At 39.9% G+C, this 17,217-nt stretch overlaps 1 protein-coding gene across 2 annotated transcripts; it reads left to right on the forward strand.

The window, feature by feature from the left end:
• The first annotated feature begins 7,254 nt into the window (after nucleotides 1–7,254).
• On the forward strand, nucleotides 7,255–16,784 carry CHRNA6 (cholinergic receptor nicotinic alpha 6 subunit). Of its 2 annotated transcripts, none has more exons than XM_033104555.1 (6): nucleotides 7,255–7,685; nucleotides 9,329–9,468; nucleotides 12,334–12,378; nucleotides 13,171–13,280; nucleotides 13,383–14,361; nucleotides 15,772–16,784. In XM_033104555.1, exons 1-6 carry the CDS (start codon nucleotides 7,607–7,609, stop codon nucleotides 15,901–15,903), a joined length of 1,485 nt encoding a protein of 494 aa, XP_032960446.1. In that variant the 5' UTR covers nucleotides 7,255–7,606; the 3' UTR covers nucleotides 15,904–16,784. The 2 variants fall into 2 exon arrangements, with proteins under 2 accessions (XP_032960446.1, XP_032960447.1); XM_033104556.1 differs by having other exon boundaries at nucleotides 7,335–7,685; nucleotides 9,399–9,468.
• Nucleotides 16,785–17,217: the final 433 nt, after the last annotated feature.

The following is a 17,217-nucleotide window of genomic DNA, read 5'->3' on the forward strand; positions in this document are numbered from 1 at the left end:
GTTAAGATGAAGGGGGAACCCTGCTGCGGGGGTGGCCTCTGGGAAAGTTCTCTCTCCCAAGAGAGAGTCACAGGAGACAGACTTCTAGTTAAATACGGTAGATTGGAAAAATGCCTCTCATCTAACTGAAACTCCATTACAATGCTAGGAAAAGGATTAAAAACAGTGTAATCATAAGGGCAACAACAATGGGGGAAAAAGACAAAATTTTGGAAGACAGAAGAGAGATAAATGACTGATAACTGACTTAATGAAATCCAAGAAAGCTGAAACCTAAGCCAGCAGTGGAGAAAGCCCTAAATCAATTGGCACGCAGAACACCATAAAGGGCAGGAATCAAAGGCACTAAATACTAATGAAATGAGGGGTGCATGTGAGGATAAAAGCAGGAACATTTTGGAATGCCAGTATAGCAAGTACTTGACCCCACACCTCCTTTGCTTCTATGAGCAAGAGATTGAAGTTTCATTTTCTTAAAATATTGAACCAAAGGAACTCTGGCCCAGCTAAGGATGGGGATAGGAGGTGGATACCACAGTGAAAATGCGGAAATAACGTGTAACTCTTCACATTAAACGATGAGACTCTTCCCCAGGGTGAGGTAAAGTGACTGAGGCACTTGCCTCCGGCACAGAATCTAAGGGGGTACCAAGAAAACTCAGAAATCAAGATAAATGACAGTTGTTTACCTCAACCCACATGTTTATGATTTTCTTTGTGCACTATTTCTTTTTTCATCCCTGATCTTTTGTGATCACTTTCCTTCTTTCTTAAGGACATCCTTTAGAAGTTACTAGAGTAAGTGCCTCTTAGTTACCTCCTAGGTTTTCTTATCTCTTTGTTGAAAATGTCTTCATTTCACCCTAATTTTGAAAGAGAGTGTTACAGGTTTCACAATTCCAGGTTGACTATAGTTTTCTCTAAAGCTCTTTGAAGATACTAGTCCACCACCTTCTGACTTATTTACATTCAGTCTAAATGTTTTATCTTTGTACAGGCTTATGACAGTCTGCATAAAGCTTTGGGCACAAACAGCCTGGCTTCAGCACATGGCGGGTGAAGAGGTATAAGGGAAATTTTCCGGCACCCTCCTTCTCAGATCCTCCTCTCTGCCCCATTCCTCATCCCTCTCCTGCTAACTCTGACCTTAGGGTGGCTTTGGCATTGGAAAGACAGCCATGGAAAGTAGCAGGAAAGGAGCAGAAAAGCCTGGAGCCATCAGACTCCCATAGCGGCCTTGACAGCAACGTGAATCACAGGGCAGCTTTGGGGGGGCTGCATTCTGCATGACTGGAGGAGGTTACAGTTGGTACGATCACGACCTTATAATTCGTTTGATCTCAGTTATATTTGGACTGGTGAAACCTGAGCCATATGTGTTCTATCCATTATTCTCCACCTGCTAAAAAATGTAAGGCCGAGATAATGTTTAAGACTGGCAAGAAAGGTAAGTTTGGGGTGTTATCTTGGAACTGATTTTCAACCTTCCTTGTTTTGTGGACAGAGAATGTTCTGTATGGTATAGATTTTTTATTTGTTCAGATTTTTTGAGTCCTTACAAGAGGTCAATTTTTGCCACCGTTCCATGGGTACTTGAAAAAAGTAAATGTGTGTTTTCTACAACTATTTTTCAGCATCGACCATCGTGCCCAAAACACAATAGGACTTTGTAACGACCAATCCTGAGTTAGTTTTGTCACATGAAACACAGTGCCAGTCTAGCAACTTTCATAATCCCTCTAACATTGTTTATCTTGTGACATACAATTGGTAGGGACATGTATGTCCCAGAAATGTCTACATTTGTAATATTACAGAAACACACTGGATATGAACTGTGTGGAGATCTTTCTTTAGCATTCTGGAAGAGTTCCTTGGATGCGTTGTACTGACTACCTGTATCCAAATCACCTTGAGAATTTCTTTAAAATGCAGTTTTCCGAGTCACCCCAGACTTACTGAATCAGAATTTCTGAGGATGGGGCCTGGAATCTGATTTTTTAAGACTGTCTCCTACCCTTGATTCAGACGCACACGAAAATTTAAGAACACTGATCAGGGATCACCATATAAGTGATTTTTCAGATTTTCTTCTTAAAAAGAACAAGAAATGTGTATTATTTTACGTGAAAGCAGTCACTTTCTGGGTCTTTTCACGGGTCCCCAAAGTCTGTTGTACGTATTGAAATGCTGCTCTCTGGAAGAAGAATATCAGTGTACGTTGTCCCTGTAACACTTCAGTAACTGCTATTACACAAATTTTCTAATTAAATCTCATCGCAACCCTGTGAGATGCCGCAGTGAGACCCTTTTTTGGAACAAGGTCTCTGCAGACGTAATTAAGGATCATGAGTTCATCCTGGACTACCCAGTAGGCCTAAATTGAATGACCAGCTTCCTTGTAAGAGACAAAAGAGGAGAAGGCCCAGGCAGAGAGAAGGCCAAGTAGTGATTGACAGAGGCAGAGATTGGAGTGATGCTGTCACAAGCCAAGGAACTCCTGGAGCCACAAGAAGCCAGAAAAGGCAAGGAAAGATTCTCCCCTAAAGCCTTCAGAAGGAATATGGCCTGCTGACACCTTGATTTGGGGTTTCTGGCCTCTAGAACAGTGAAAGAATGAGTTGCTGTTGTTGTAAATTACTAAGTTTGTGCTACTTTGTTACGGCAGCCCTAGAAAGCTAATACAGACTGATATTGTTGTTTTCTTTTACAATCATACAGCTGGGTCTACTGTCATGGAATAAATTTTATTACAATAACTGCTGGGTCCTAGGACAATGCTAACCTTGAATTGATTCTTCCTTTTAAGGGATTTATGATTTAAACACATTCTCTTCTACATTGATGGACCCAGAGATAATTGCTGCCCATGTAGTGAAATGCAAAGGCTGGAGAGAAGTTACAGAATTCCCAAAGATGTGGCTGTAATCTCACTCTCCCAGAGTTGGGAGCTTACCTGATACCAGCCTGTCCTTAAGTGGGACGATCTCGTGGGCTTTCGCTTCTGTCTGGCGTTAGGTCCACCATTTCAACTCCCTTTACAAATTAGTCTCGGCTTCCTCAGTTCATGTGAGGGATCCATGGTGAATGTTAGTGAAGTTAGTGCTAACCACGGTCCCATTTCAATAACAGCCCTCTAAAAATATAGTGAACTTACAAAGTATTCGTGGATCTAAAAGAACGCGAGAATAGCTTTAAAGTTAAAGCATTAACTTTAGATTCAGACAGACCTAGATTGGAATTTTAACTCAACCATTTAATCTCTATGATGTATATAGATCTTTAAGCAAGTTACTTAACGTGTCTGAGTGTCAATGTCCTTCCTCACTTAAAGAATAGAGTCTCACTTCATAGGGTTGCTGTGACAATTAAAAAAGAGAATGTAAAGGGCTTATCGTAGTTATTGGCACACAGGAAGTGCTGAAAAATAGCTATAATTACTATTCAGTGTCATAACATTTCAACACACTTTTGACTTTCTTTCATTGTTTTACTGCACCCCAGGTTCTAAGGCTTTCCCTTTGTCTTAAAATTTAGGTGGACAGGGTCCTGCCCACTGGCTCAGGTGGTTGGAGCTCACTGCTGCTAACTCCGAAGGCTGATAGTTCGATTCCTACATGGGCCAGTGGGCTCTCAACCACAAGGTTGCCGGGTCAGCTCCTCGAGTCCCACAAGGGATGGTGGGCAGTGCCCCCTGCAACTAAGATTGAATACGGCACCTTGAGCTGAGCTGCCGCTGAGCAACCAGATGGCTCAGTTGGTTGGAGCACATCCTCCCAACCATAAGGTTGTTGGTTCGACTCCCCCAATGGATCGTGGGCTGTGCCCCCTGCAACTAGCAACTGGCAACTGGACCTGGAGCTGAGCTGTGCCCTCCACAACTAAGACTGAAAGGACAACAACTTGACTTGGAAGAAAGTCCTGGAAGTACACACTGTTCCCCAATAAAGTCCTGTTCCCCTTCCCCAATAAAATCTTTAAAAAAAAAAAAATTTAAGTGGACAAAAAGTGGGCTTGTAGGGTTTATTTTAGCCTCTCCTATGAGCTATTGATTAAATGTTTCTTTGTGGTCTAAAATTAGCATTTAATTTGAATACTTACCCTACTGCTGTTTTATTTTTCCTGTGTAAGTGGATGTGCAATACTACTGACTAGGGATATTGAACATGTGAGAGTTTTAACATTAAAACAACAACAACAACAAAAAACCAAGCATATGGGATCGTTAAATTATTGATGATGTTTTTGCTGCAGATTTATAAATAATGCATGTTTAAAGGGTTATTTCCTTTACATTTCTTTAGGGACAACTGAAGAGTCTTCTTGCTTGAGTTTAAAGAGAACTGACAGTTGGAGAAAGGTCAACAAAATGTTCATTCGTGCAGTTTCTATGCCAAAAACCCCTCAAACTTCAAATAAAAACAATTTTATATAACCATACCAAATAGTCTCCCTTATTTTGAAAGCAGAATGAGGCAATGGATTTAATTGAGCAATTGGGGGAGGGGAAGCTTGAAATAATATTAACGATAAAATTTCATATTAAACAGTATCACTTTTTTTCCCTTAGAAAACCTTCTATGGATAAAAACAAAAGAGGAACCCAACATTTATTCTCTGAAGCCTATTAACTTCCTGACACATTAGGTCTTTAAAATTTGTTATTTTAAAAAGGGACGATGTGGAGTAACTGGGGACAGATAACGGGAAAATTCTAAAACCAGGTATGGTTACTTTCTGTCCAGGGTTGCCCTCCATGGGTCTGAAAACACCCAGGAAGTATAGGTCAGGTTTTGTTTGCTGTGCATATGGGTTTGGGGGGGAGGCATAAGATCCATAGTTTTCATCAGATTTATGGCCTTGGAAAAAAGTTAAGATCCGTGGCATCTTCCTTTTTCCTTTTGTGACTGACTGGCTAAGACGAACGAGGGAGTGAAGGCAGGGGGTGAAGGGGAGGGGTGTAGGGAGAAGCCACAGCTCTTCTGATGCTAACGAACCTCTCTGTCTCCCTTCAATTTTTCCACCTCCACAAACGAGGAGCAACACTCTAAATTTCAGCTGGTTCAACAATAGGCTAAGCGAAAACTAATTACTAGAATATGAACATGACACAGTATCCAGAAACATCAGGAGAAAACAAAGTGTCTTAATTCTTTTGTTTCTTGAATTTTTGGAAGTGTGCTTATTTTTCTCTGTATATTTGTTTTAACGTCTATCTCTGCAATTTTCAAAATGGGTTTGAAGCAGGATATAAATCCACAATTCAGCTATAAAACTCAAGCATTTTTCGGATGATGAGGGGATAGTTTAAAAAGTTTCTTTGAATGGGAGAATGTATTTTCTTTGCAAGCATTTAAAATAGATCCTTCCTACGAGTTCAGGCCCCGAGAGTTACTTAATTGTGTTACCTATTTGTAGTGGTTGGAAAGTGAGTGAAAATTACTTGAAAAATTGGGTAGGGAAAGAGTAAATGATTTATGTTATTCAATTTAATCACATTTTTCTGATGAGGGCAGGACTGAGGGAGCTTAAGTAACTTGCCCAATGTCTTCCAAGTGAGTATCAGGGCCAGAATCCAAACCCAGGTTTGTCTGACTCCTAAGTCCATATTGTTTCTGCTGTGTTATTTGCCCGTGGTGAGGCTTCTCTGTGACCTTCACTAACAACGCCCCCTGTCCAGCTCTGCAGCTTGACACCCCAGAAAAGATTCAACCTGTTCCTGGAAGAAAACCAGGGCTGACTGGGGTACATTCCAGAGGATGCCCTCCTCTAGAATGGTCCTTAAAGCTGACAGGTGATGCCATAGAGAAAGAATATTGGATAAAACAAAAGACATGAAACAACAGGTTTCTTGAAAGATGGCAGTGTGTATCTATGCGAAAGTATGAAGAACAAATCCATTCAAGTCTGAGCAATAGAAATGGTTGAGAGTGTTGTTGGTGCCTTGTAAAGCAGCCAACATGACTTGGGTTTTACCTTAAAAACTCATGGGCACTGCCTCATTTTGGAGTGTGAGATGGCACTTTATCCATCATGGTAAAATGTTGTCTAGACTTTCTCTTTATCACCTCAGGTTCTCTCCAAACTTCACAGGACATTTCAGCCAAGGACAAAAGTCCATCTGCTAAGGGGAGACCAGGAGTAACATCTTAAGATGACATATCTGAAGCACCCAGCCCAGTGCCTGGTCTAAGTTTAGTGGGAAATAAATGTTAGTTCTCCTTTCATTCCCTCAATAGATATGAGGCTAATAGAATTTTGAAGAAAGTCATTAGTCTGAACTCTGTACAATTGCAAAATGTGCTATATTTGTGACGCGGTCTTAAAAGGTTTGGGATGGGAAGGGCCTGAAGGATCATCTTTGGATCCAACTTCTCTTGTTTTCCCCCGGCTTTATTGAAGTATAATTGACAAATAAAAATATATTTTTATATTTTCAATATATGTATACATTGTGATTGCCACAAGTAAGCTAATTAACATATCTATCACCTCACTTAGTTACGATTTGTGTGTGTGTGCGCGTGTGCATGCTGAGAACACTTAAAGGCTATTCTCTTAGTAAATTTCAAGTATGCAATAATCACCATGCGGTACATTAGATCCCTAGAACTTACTTATCTTATAACTGAAAGCTCATACCCTTTGACCAACATCTCCCCATTAGTCCCACCCCCAGCTTCGAGCAACCACTCTCTGCTTCTATGAGTTCAACTTTTTTAGATTCCACATATAAGTCATACCATACAATATTTGTCTTGCTCTTTCTGGCTTTTTTCACTTAGCATAACGTCCTCCAGTTTCATCCATGTTATTGCAAATAGCAGGATTTCCTTCTTTCTCATGGCTGGATAGTAGTCAACTATCTATAGTTATATGATTGATGACAAGGGTGTTTAAATAAACATAGAACTATCCAGGTGGCCTCCTGTGTTCAGTATCGTTCCTCTCGTTCTCCGACATCTAACCTTGAGTCCTGGATGGTGATCACTGAACTCAGAAAGACAAAGCACTAGAAGCCCAGGAGTCAGACAAAACCAAATTATTTCTGCTTTCTCTAAACTACAGTTATTAAGACAAAAATGGGGACTTATATTTTAGAAAGTTTTGTAATAACAAGGTTAAGCCTTGATTAACTAGAGAACTCAGTGAATCAGAATACACTATTTGGGACCTGACCTACGCTTTACCTATAGTTGGAGCTCAGTAAATGTGTGTTTATTCCCCTAGGGATTATGGTTGAGACTGCGCTATAGAAAGCTCTACTAAGCCAGGGCAACGTTTTTGTCCTCCCTCAGCCCTGTCTGCCTAGCATTCCCTCCCGGCTTTTCTTCACTGTTTTTGCATGGAAAGAGATCTAGGATGACACGAAATGTGATGACTCATCTGACATCAGATTGAGCCCTTTTTATTTGCCCTTTTTGTTGGCCTCAGTCTGATATTGGGAAGAACCATGTTATGTTTGTGAATGTTTGTATTTCACAGAAGACACTCATGGATTGCAGTGGGACTCTGATGATTTAAAGGTCTGATGCGTGTGGCTGTCTGATAGCTCTTTGTTTTCCATAATCCTTTGATTAGAAAAAGAAATCGAATTGTTTTAATCATGCTGACCAGCAAGGGTCAGGGATGCCTTCACTTTGATGTGTGTCTCTGCTTGTGTATATTCATACCTTTCTTTAAAGGTAGGTTTTATTTCTGCTTTATCTCACATTCCCTTTTTAGTTACATGTGTTTACCTGTTTTTTCTAGTTGTGCTTGATTGAGCAGAGAAAAGAAATTGTCTATGGTTAAATATGTACGGTGTCTGCACAGGAATTACTACAACTGTTAATCTATTTTTTATTGGTTAGGTTTAACATGTAAGATGGGATTTGGGGGTTAGGGTGGAGAGGACAGTGAAACATTGTAAACCACATTTTATTTTATTTTCCCAATTAAAATATGGTAATAATAATAACGATGCAGTTTTCTATCCATCTCTGCTATGGAAGTATTCAACTTATTTGTTTGTATTTGTATTTAATATTTTTTCAGAACTGTAATTTATTTGCTAGCTGATACCATTTCTCAGTCTATGAACCCTTCCATTTTGTAGGTAATCATCTTTGTTTTGGGAAACATGTCATTATGACCATGCTGAAATGTGTCCTAAGAGTAAGATCATTCATGTTAAAAGTTAAGACTTAGAAACAGACAACGCAGCTCTGCCTGAACAAAAGCACATCTGGACGTGCTGTCGTCTTTGCAGGGGACTTGCTCTTTGAGACTCAGGGAGGGTTTATCTAAAACATTTCAAAGGGGGAGAAAAGTCTCAAAGCGGGGGAAATGGGTAATTGGGAGGATTTTTTAATTGTCTATTTTAAGTAGAAATATTTCTATAATTATTAATTATGATGGCAAAAATGCTGCTTTACATTTTAGATTGTTCTTTCCTGTTGAAATTTCAGTGTTTCTAAATGCATTTGTCGAACAACTCTTTATTTTGTAATATAACACCTGTCCTTTTGTTCATTTTTGCCTAGTGAGTTATTCAATCCCTTTAATATTTTTCTTTCAGGATAGAAATCTCTTTGTGGAATTTGTAGAATAGTATTTCTAGTGTCAAATTTGAATTCTAGAAGGGAAAGCATGGGGGGGAGGTATTAATGAATTATGTCAAGTGAAGGCAAGTAACCTACCCTTAATGCATTCTTGGAAAAATGCAAAGAGATATACATTAAACTGTTGTCCAACATTTAATGACTAAAAATGCTATTTTTTTAAAGAAATGACTTTGAATTCTTTAAAAAAATATTTTAAGTAAATTTCCTTAAAAACCTTGTGCTTTCACAATTCTTCAATATAATTGAATTTCTTTTGTTTTTCTTTTTTACCTCAAAATAATTGAATTGTAAAATTGATTTTTAAAAGGAGTATGGCTTGTTAAGACCTTAATGATATTATTAGTTATTTCAGATTGCTTCGTGAAGTTTCCCCACCTAAACACCTTACTAGTTGTAGAAACAGAGCAGTTGAATCAGTATTATGACAAGAAAGGGCAGTATTCTTCCTTAATTACTGGACCCGTGATTCTATGTTACGTTGAGTGACATAAACAAAAATTGGAGCTCATGTCTATTCCTTTACCTTTGTGGTGCCTTAGACTTTTAAAAGTGCTCTTACCAACATTATTTTAGTTGACATCAGACTAGTCCTGAGATGTAGGCATTACTATTTTTATCTTGGACGCCTCACTGCCCTCACTCGGTGATGGAAGTTTCCAGAACCTCTCACCTGTCAGCACCCTCTCTGCTTCTCTAATTCGTCCCTCTGTTTGGCCATGCAGACTGTGCAGGCTGTGCGTCTGAGGAGAGACTCTTTCACAAACTGTTTTCTCATTATAACCAATTCATCAGGCCTGTGGAAAATGTTTCCGATCCCGTCACGGTGCATTTTGAAGTGGCCATCACACAGCTGGCCAACGTGGTAAGTGCCTCAAGTTCACCATGTGTGGTCCCTCAAGGAGTCCTGACTCTGAGGGGGTCAGAGCAGTTCCCAAACATTGTCCCACTTATTGTACATGGTAAATACGAGAAATTAAAAAAATACGAGCAAACCGAAATCTACATGGCTGCTGGCCCTTCCAAGCTGTCCCACTGGGAGGGAGACAGTTTTCCCACCGATGCTGTAATTATTCACATTAAGACAGGGTTTTTTGTTGTTGTTGTTGTTTGTTTTGGAAGAGATTTCAGAACCAGTTTATGAAACAAAGAGGTGAAGGGGAAGTTGTAGGGAGAACGCAAAGGGAGCTAACTCCATTATGCACCTGTGACATACTAGACCCTGTGTCTACACTTGTGACTATCAGCTGCATTTTATAGCTGAGGAGCCAGAAGTTCAGGTAAGGGACTTTTCCCAAGATCATACAATTACAAAATGGTGGAACTGTGATTTGTGTCTTCTCTCTTTTTTTTTTTGTCAATCAATCTTGCTAGAGGTTTATCAATTTTGTTGTTTTTTCCCCCCAAAGAATCAGCTTTTCGTTTCATTGATTTTCTCTATTGTTTTCCTGTCCAATTTTATTGATTTGTACCCTTTTCTTTATTTTTCCTTCCTTATGCTTGCTTTGGGTTTATTTTGTGATTCTTTTTTAATTTCTTGAAGTAGAAACTTGAATTATTGATTGGAGAACTTTCCTCATTTCTAATGTAAGCATTTAATGCTATAAATTTTCTTTTTAGCACTGCTTTTAGCTATATCCCTCATATTTTGACATGTTGTGGTTTCATTTTCATTCAGTTCTATGTATTTTTTGAATTTCCTTTGAGACATCCTCTTTGACTATTAAATTTAAACAACCCATGGAATTTAAGTTTCATGTGTTTAGAGATTTTCATGTTGTCTTTTTGTTATTAATTTCTAGTTTGATTCCATTATGGTCAGCAACACACTACATGATTTCAATTATTTTAAATTTGTTGAGGTTTGTTTGATGGCACATGACAAGGAAAAAAATTTGCCTGCTGGTGTTTTGAGTAGAGTGTTTTATATATGTCTGTTAGATCTTATCGGTTGATTATGTTTTCAGATTTTTTTAATTATGTTTTCAGATTTTTCAATTTTTGCTGATTTTCTGTCTATGGAGTTCTATTGGATGCTAAAGAGGGTATTGAAGCCTCCAACTATAGTTGGGATTTGTCTGTTTCTTTTTTCAGCTTTATTAGTTTTTGTTTCATGTATTTTGAGGCTGCTGTTTGATGTGTGTACAGTTAGGATCATTATGTCTTCCTGCTGGACTAATGCTTCTATCATTATGTAATGTCCCTCTTTGTCTTTAGTAATTTTTTTTTTTCAGGAAAAAGAATTCAGTCTACTATTTAGCCTTTCTTATTGATGTATTGAAGGCTATCTGTTCTCATGTGGGGACACTAGAAGTCCCTGTGGACCATATTCATTGTTGTCACTGAGCCATGGTGAGGTCTGCGGATGGTCTTAGAGCACCAGAGACTTCTATGTGGAAGTGTGTTTGCTGCCATACAGAATGACCTTTGCCACAAAGTTTTCTGTGTGGATGAATTTTCAGTATAGAAGTATGTCCACTGTTTCCCCTACAGGGATCTAGAACAAAGCCAGTGTTTTTGATGGCCTAGCATATCTGAAATGACAAACTTAAAGTTCTTGTAAAATGCAGCCCACCTGACCTTTCTGATCTCAGTTTCTGCTGCTCTAGAAAGTTAATCTATCAAAGCTTGTAACTCAAATCCTTTAATGCAGTGGGGTGTCATCTAACTTATTTTCCCAAGAAAGAGATACAGGGTAATGGTCCCAGAAATGTGGAATGGTATTGTGGGTCTCTGGCCTCCTCTGGCTGGGCTGTCTGATGACAGTGCCCATGGACATTGATGTGGTCTGGAATTGGATGGAAAACAGAACTTGCCAGACCACATCCTGATTCATAAAGTTGGCTGACACCTGTGAGGGTGTTCATACCACATGGAGCTTACCAGCCTGTAGAAGTATAAGCGGGAAGACAAAGATATTGTCAGGACAATATTGCCACCTGACTTTAATTCTCTGAACACAGTGTACTAATGTAGAAAGAAGAAGTTGTCTTTGAGAGATGCTTATGACGTTTACTTTTGAGAACTTTCTGGATTGCAGAGCTAGTTGATTTTTGATTGACAGCCATAGACTTACTGACATGGTCTCTGCTAAAATTTGCAGGTCACAAGGTAACCCTCGTATGAGAGTCAGATACCTACCACCATCTACAGTATTTTCCCTTCTTCCCTCCCTCCCTCTCTCTCTTCTCTCTCTTCTTTCCTTTCACAGAATCAGAAAACTTTATGAGCCATGGTGATCAGAAAGTCTTCACAAAAGTGATGAGACTTAAATCAGATTTGAAATACAGTCTTAAGTCACATTTCCTTTCAAAGTGAACAGCATTGAGACCAGATATGGAAATATTGTATTTCTGGAAATATTGTATTTCTGGTTGCTTTTTTTTCTTAATTTTTTTTATTGGGGTGTATTGGGGAACAGAGTGTTTTTTTAGGGCCCATCAGCTCCATGTCAAGTCGTTGTTTTCAATCTAGTTGTGGAGGGCGCAGTTCACTGGCCCATGTGGGAATCGAACCTGCAACCTTGGTGTTATGAGCACTGTGCTCTAACCACTGAGCTAACTGGCCGCCCTCTGGTTGCTTTTTCATAAGCTGCCTCTTCAGTCTTTTTGTTTTCCTCTAATAGCATGAATAACTCAGATTTGGCTCTTTTTAGTTGTAATTCTTGTTCTGGGATCCACCTCTATTAGCAAGTACATTTGAGGCTAAAAGTATTGCTTCTTCTTCACAGGACGAAGTAAACCAGATCATGGAAACCAATTTGTGGCTACGTCACGTATGTATCTATATCACATGTCCTTCTCTTCGATCTATGTTACTTGTGTATTAGCCGAACAATGCCTAATGGATAAAATCTATTAGCATTTCCTCTTCCATCTGCAACTTATGATACAGCATAGAATATTACCTACCTCTAAAGCCTAAAGCTCAGCTCTGGTAACAGCTGGTCTGATGCAAGCTTTGCGGGTGCAGAAACCTAGTGACAAAGTTCTCTGGGATATAGAGATTCTGTCCTTTCTGGTTTCTGCTCTAAAGTCTTCTATTTTTATCTGTACTTTGAACTCCAGTGTCAGATGCTTGCCTATTCTTTGATCCTGCTGCACTAGGCCTAGGGAAGTCAGTAATTAAGCACAGTAACATGGGAGTTAGATTTTCACCAGCTTGTTTTATGTTATATCATCTCGTTCTTTCTTCTTGTCTTAATCTTTTACACAGATTTTGTAACAAGCTCATCATCGTACACTTGAACTATCTTTTTAAATATTAGAACTGAGTTGCTACTCCAATATGAATATTGTCCATGGAACATGGAATTTGAGCCTATAACCTTGGCTAGCTAATTAATAAACAACAGATAATTATCTAATATCCATTAGGTAATTTATGTTTTCCAAAATCAGCTCAGCTACCTAGCCCCCTATTCTCCATGGGTTTACTCTCCCAACTTTTGATAAAAACTAATGTACACTTCAAATAAGAACTTAATTTAAAAAAAAAAAAACTGATGAACAAACATAGAATTAACATTGGAAGAAATTTTTTAAAAATTGACTTCTATTTCCTTTAGATCTGGAATGATTATAAATTGCGCTGGGACCCAATGGAATATGATGGCATTGAGACTCTCCGTGTTCCTGCGGATAAGATCTGGAAGCCTGACATTGTTCTCTACAACAAGTATGGGTGTCTGACAGAAGCAGTGTCTTTCCAAAGTTGCCTTTGGTGCATGCTGACCCATAGCATGGGTCCATTACTAATGGTGTCTGATTTACCTTGCAGTGCTGTTGGCGACTTCCAAGTCGAAGGCAAAACAAAAGCTCTTCTTAAATATGATGGCATGATAACCTGGACTCCACCCGCTATTTTTAAGAGTTCTTGTCCTATGGACATCACTTTTTTCCCTTTTGATCATCAAAATTGTTCCCTGAAATTTGGTTCCTGGACATATGACAAAGCTGAAATTGATCTTCTAATCATTGGATCTAAAGTGGATATGAATGATTTTTGGGAAAACAGTGAATGGGAAATTGTTGATGCTTCTGGCTACAAGCATGACATAAAATACAACTGTTGTGAAGAGATATACACAGATATCACCTATTCTTTTTATATTAGAAGACTGCCAATGTTTTACACCATTAACCTGATCATTCCCTGTCTCTTTATTTCATTTCTAACCGTGTTGGTCTTTTACCTTCCTTCTGACTGCGGCGAAAAAGTGACGCTTTGCATTTCAGTTCTGCTTTCTCTGACTGTGTTTTTGCTGGTAATCACAGAAACCATCCCATCCACGTCTCTCGTGATCCCACTGGTGGGTGAGTACCTACTGTTCACCATGATCTTTGTCACCCTGTCCATCGCGGTGACTGTGTTTGTGTTGAACATACACTATCGCACCCCAACAACACACACCATGCCCAAGTGGGTGAAGATGGTTTTCCTCCAGCTGTTACCCCAGATCCTGATGATGAGAAGGCCTCTGGACAAGACGAGGAAGACAAGTTATGATAAAAACCCCAAAGGCATTTCCAGTTGTCCTGCCAAAGTCATGTTTGGTAATCGCAGAGAGCCCAAACTTCTTCAAGAATGCTACTACTGTCGTAAATCATGTCACCTTGCCACCAGCAAGAGAAGATTAAGTCATCAGCCTTTACAGTGGATGACAGAAAATTCAGAGCATTCGCCTGAAGTTGAAGATGTGATTAATAGTGTTCAATTCATAGCAGAAAACATGAAGAACCAAAACGAAACAAAGGAGGTAAATGTATGTCTTCTCTAGCCTGTCCACCTGCAGCAAGCCTAGAGGCACTTTATAGACATGGTCGTATCTTCAGTGTAAGTTCTGTTTATAAGACAGTCAGACAGTGTTAGGCTAAGATCCAGTTCTGTTATTATGCAGTTGTGGGTGGACTGTCCTGGGGTCGGATGGGGTAACATGTATCCCCAAAGCAAATCTCCACCTCCAGAAATGTTAAGTGAAATCTCGTCAAAATAAACATTCAGGGTGACCTTGGTTAATGAAACCAAGAGCTCCTGCACAAGAAACAATGGCAGACAAAAGGGTGGAGAGGGAAAAGCTGCCCCCAAAGGGGAAGGAGAAATGACCGCAGAGCAGTTTGCAGTCTGAGAGCAGTGGAGGAAAGCAGGAGTGAGTCCTCCGTAGCTCCAATCCCACTTATACTACTGGAGAGGGACTTAGGTGCTGATTGAGCCTCGGGGATAAATTTAGCATCAACATATTCTGTTCCTGCTGCCCAGAGTCTAACTAAAGCAACATGACCGCCCCCATCCTCCAAAGAGAGAGCTCAAGAAAATCATGCCAGTTTTCCATGCCATAAGGATGACTAGCTGAGGGCATCTGAAAATTCATGCCAAGCGTCTGGTTTGACCTCATGCTGCAACTGTCAGCATCCATATCTCCTAGTGAAAGGATATTGTGAGACCTAAAGTCTGCCTTGTTGGTGCAGGGGAAGATACCGTGACTGCATGTCACACAAGCAGGGCATGGGGGATGCATCAAGGGACAAGTGAGCCCAGAACTCATCTCCATGGTGACACCATAAAATCTAGGGGAGAGTTGCTGTTGACTTAATCACCACCAGGTAGGGCTCTCACGACACAACCAGGGAGACTTGGGCAGAAGGTTGGAGGCTAGGCCTGGAAGGACATGAGAAGTGCAATGATTTCTCCATAAACAGAATGACCTTGAGGTCTAGCGGGCTTCCTGTTCCTGATAAGGAGGTCCTCCATCATGCGACACATACCTCAAACCTATTTCCCAGACTTGCCAAGGGGTCAGGTATACAGTGGTGCCAATGACAAGAGTTGCATTTTTTTTTTTTTTTTGACCAGCTATTTCTTGGGAGCACTTCTTGCCATTAAGAAAGATTCTTTGTGACCCACAGAATCCTGACTTATTGAGATCTGCATACTCTGCAGCCAGCTGCAGGAGGCACTAAGGGGACTTGTGTATCCACCCTCTTCAGACGAAACAAAAGCTCTACTGTGTACTATATAGGAGACACAGGTTAACCAGAATAATGCCAACATTTGCTTTAAAAATCAACCAGAAAACATTTGAAAAGGAAGAAGCGTATTTATGAAATAGAGCATATTTCCTATGGTGTTGATTTTTTAAAAATTGCTTTGACCTTTGTTTGCTTTTCAGGTTGAAGACGACTGGAAGTATGCAGCTATGGTGGTGGACAGAGTATTTCTTTGGATATTTATAACCGTCTGTGTGTTTGGAACTGCAGGGCTATTTCTACAGCCACTACTTGGAAACACAGGAAAATCTTAAGGATTTTATCTTCTGAAATGTACAGACACTGTATTTGTTCCGTGTTTCCTACAGCAAGGAAAGGGACATAAAGCTTCCCATCTAAGTCTCTCATCTATGGAAGCTGATGACCTGATGGAAAGAGAGGACTTTACTGCACATGAGGAGCCTGAACGCCTCCTTTATAGCACAAAAGTGCTTTCAGATGTGCTCTCACACTGGAGCCCAGAACTGGCAGCACCCACAGGCTTGTCTTGTCTGTACATGTTCAGCTTCCAGGGGCGTGATGAGCCATAATACAGCAAACCATGTAATCAACATCAAGCCACACTAAAAAGGGGTTCTGTTGTCCCTCCTGTTTATGCTGCTGATCAGCACCATGACACATGCCAGACATGAAGCTCTGACACATGGACCTTGCTGACATTTGCAGTGCTGGTGAACTCCTGTAGGCTTGCCTTCTTCTGCATGTCTCTGTGATGTAGCTCACACACCAGCATTATTTGATACTTTAATTGGTGAAAAGTAATAGCAGACCGTCAGAGCCCATCTCAGCAGGCTGTTTGCAGTTAGCACTCATCGGGCAAGAAACCTGAGGGGTAACCCGGCACTGTGCTAGGCATTGCACAGGTAACAGAAATATGTTCTGTCCCCAAGCACTTGCCGCTTTTTAGAAAAGTCATAAATACAAAGATCTCCAGGAACAGATATCTTGTGGGGAATGTGACTAGAGCAATCAAAGTTGGAGAACATGGTGTGGTGTGGCCAGGCAAACTGAAGCAACCTGTTGTCTTTTCTTGTCAGCAGTTTCCATTTGCTCTTTGTAGCTGAAACTGAAAATAAAATTATTTCTTCTCTAAGAAACTGATCTTGTACTGTTTAGCGCAATTCCTTTTCTGAGAGGGAGCACCTTAGGAATTCTGTTTTATTCCACTCTATTATCTTATGTGTTGTATAAATATCATAGCAATTTAAAAGGTGTATTTTGAAGTAGAAAAAAAAATCTGACCTAATAAACGATTTCATTTCATTTTTGCCTTTTCCCTTCTGATCCTTGTCTACCGGCACATGTAATTTCACACTTCAGTTTTACCTTTTAATTTCATATTTTGCTGTTTTATCAAAGCACCATATTAACAACATTTCTCCACAGGTTTCATAGTCTTGAAGTATAATTTTTAAGATTGCGTTATCTCTGATGTGTTGCTACACCACATGTTAATTGTTCCTTGTCTGTCTCAGACTGGAGCATCTGGCACTTTGTGGCACACCAGGCAAAGGTTTTGAATTTGAATTACTTTGTTTTAAAGTATTTTTACTCCCTCTCATATTTGT

The sequence above is a fragment of the Rhinolophus ferrumequinum genome, chromosome 4, assembly GCF_004115265.2.
Source record: "Rhinolophus ferrumequinum isolate MPI-CBG mRhiFer1 chromosome 4, mRhiFer1_v1.p, whole genome shotgun sequence".
Taxonomy (NCBI): Eukaryota; Metazoa; Chordata; class Mammalia; order Chiroptera; family Rhinolophidae; genus Rhinolophus; species Rhinolophus ferrumequinum.

Coding starts and splice junctions, on each gene's coding strand:
- CHRNA6 (XM_033104555.1), top strand. CDS start 7,607: ATGCTGACCAGCAAGGGTCAGGGATGCCTTCACTTTGATGTGTGTCTC. Junction 12,379..13,170: donor CCAATTTGTGGCTACGTCAC/GTATGTATCTAT, acceptor TATTTCCTTTAG/ATCTGGAATGATTATAAATT. Junction 14,362..15,771: donor ACCAAAACGAAACAAAGGAG/GTAAATGTATGT, acceptor TTTGCTTTTCAG/GTTGAAGACGACTGGAAGTA.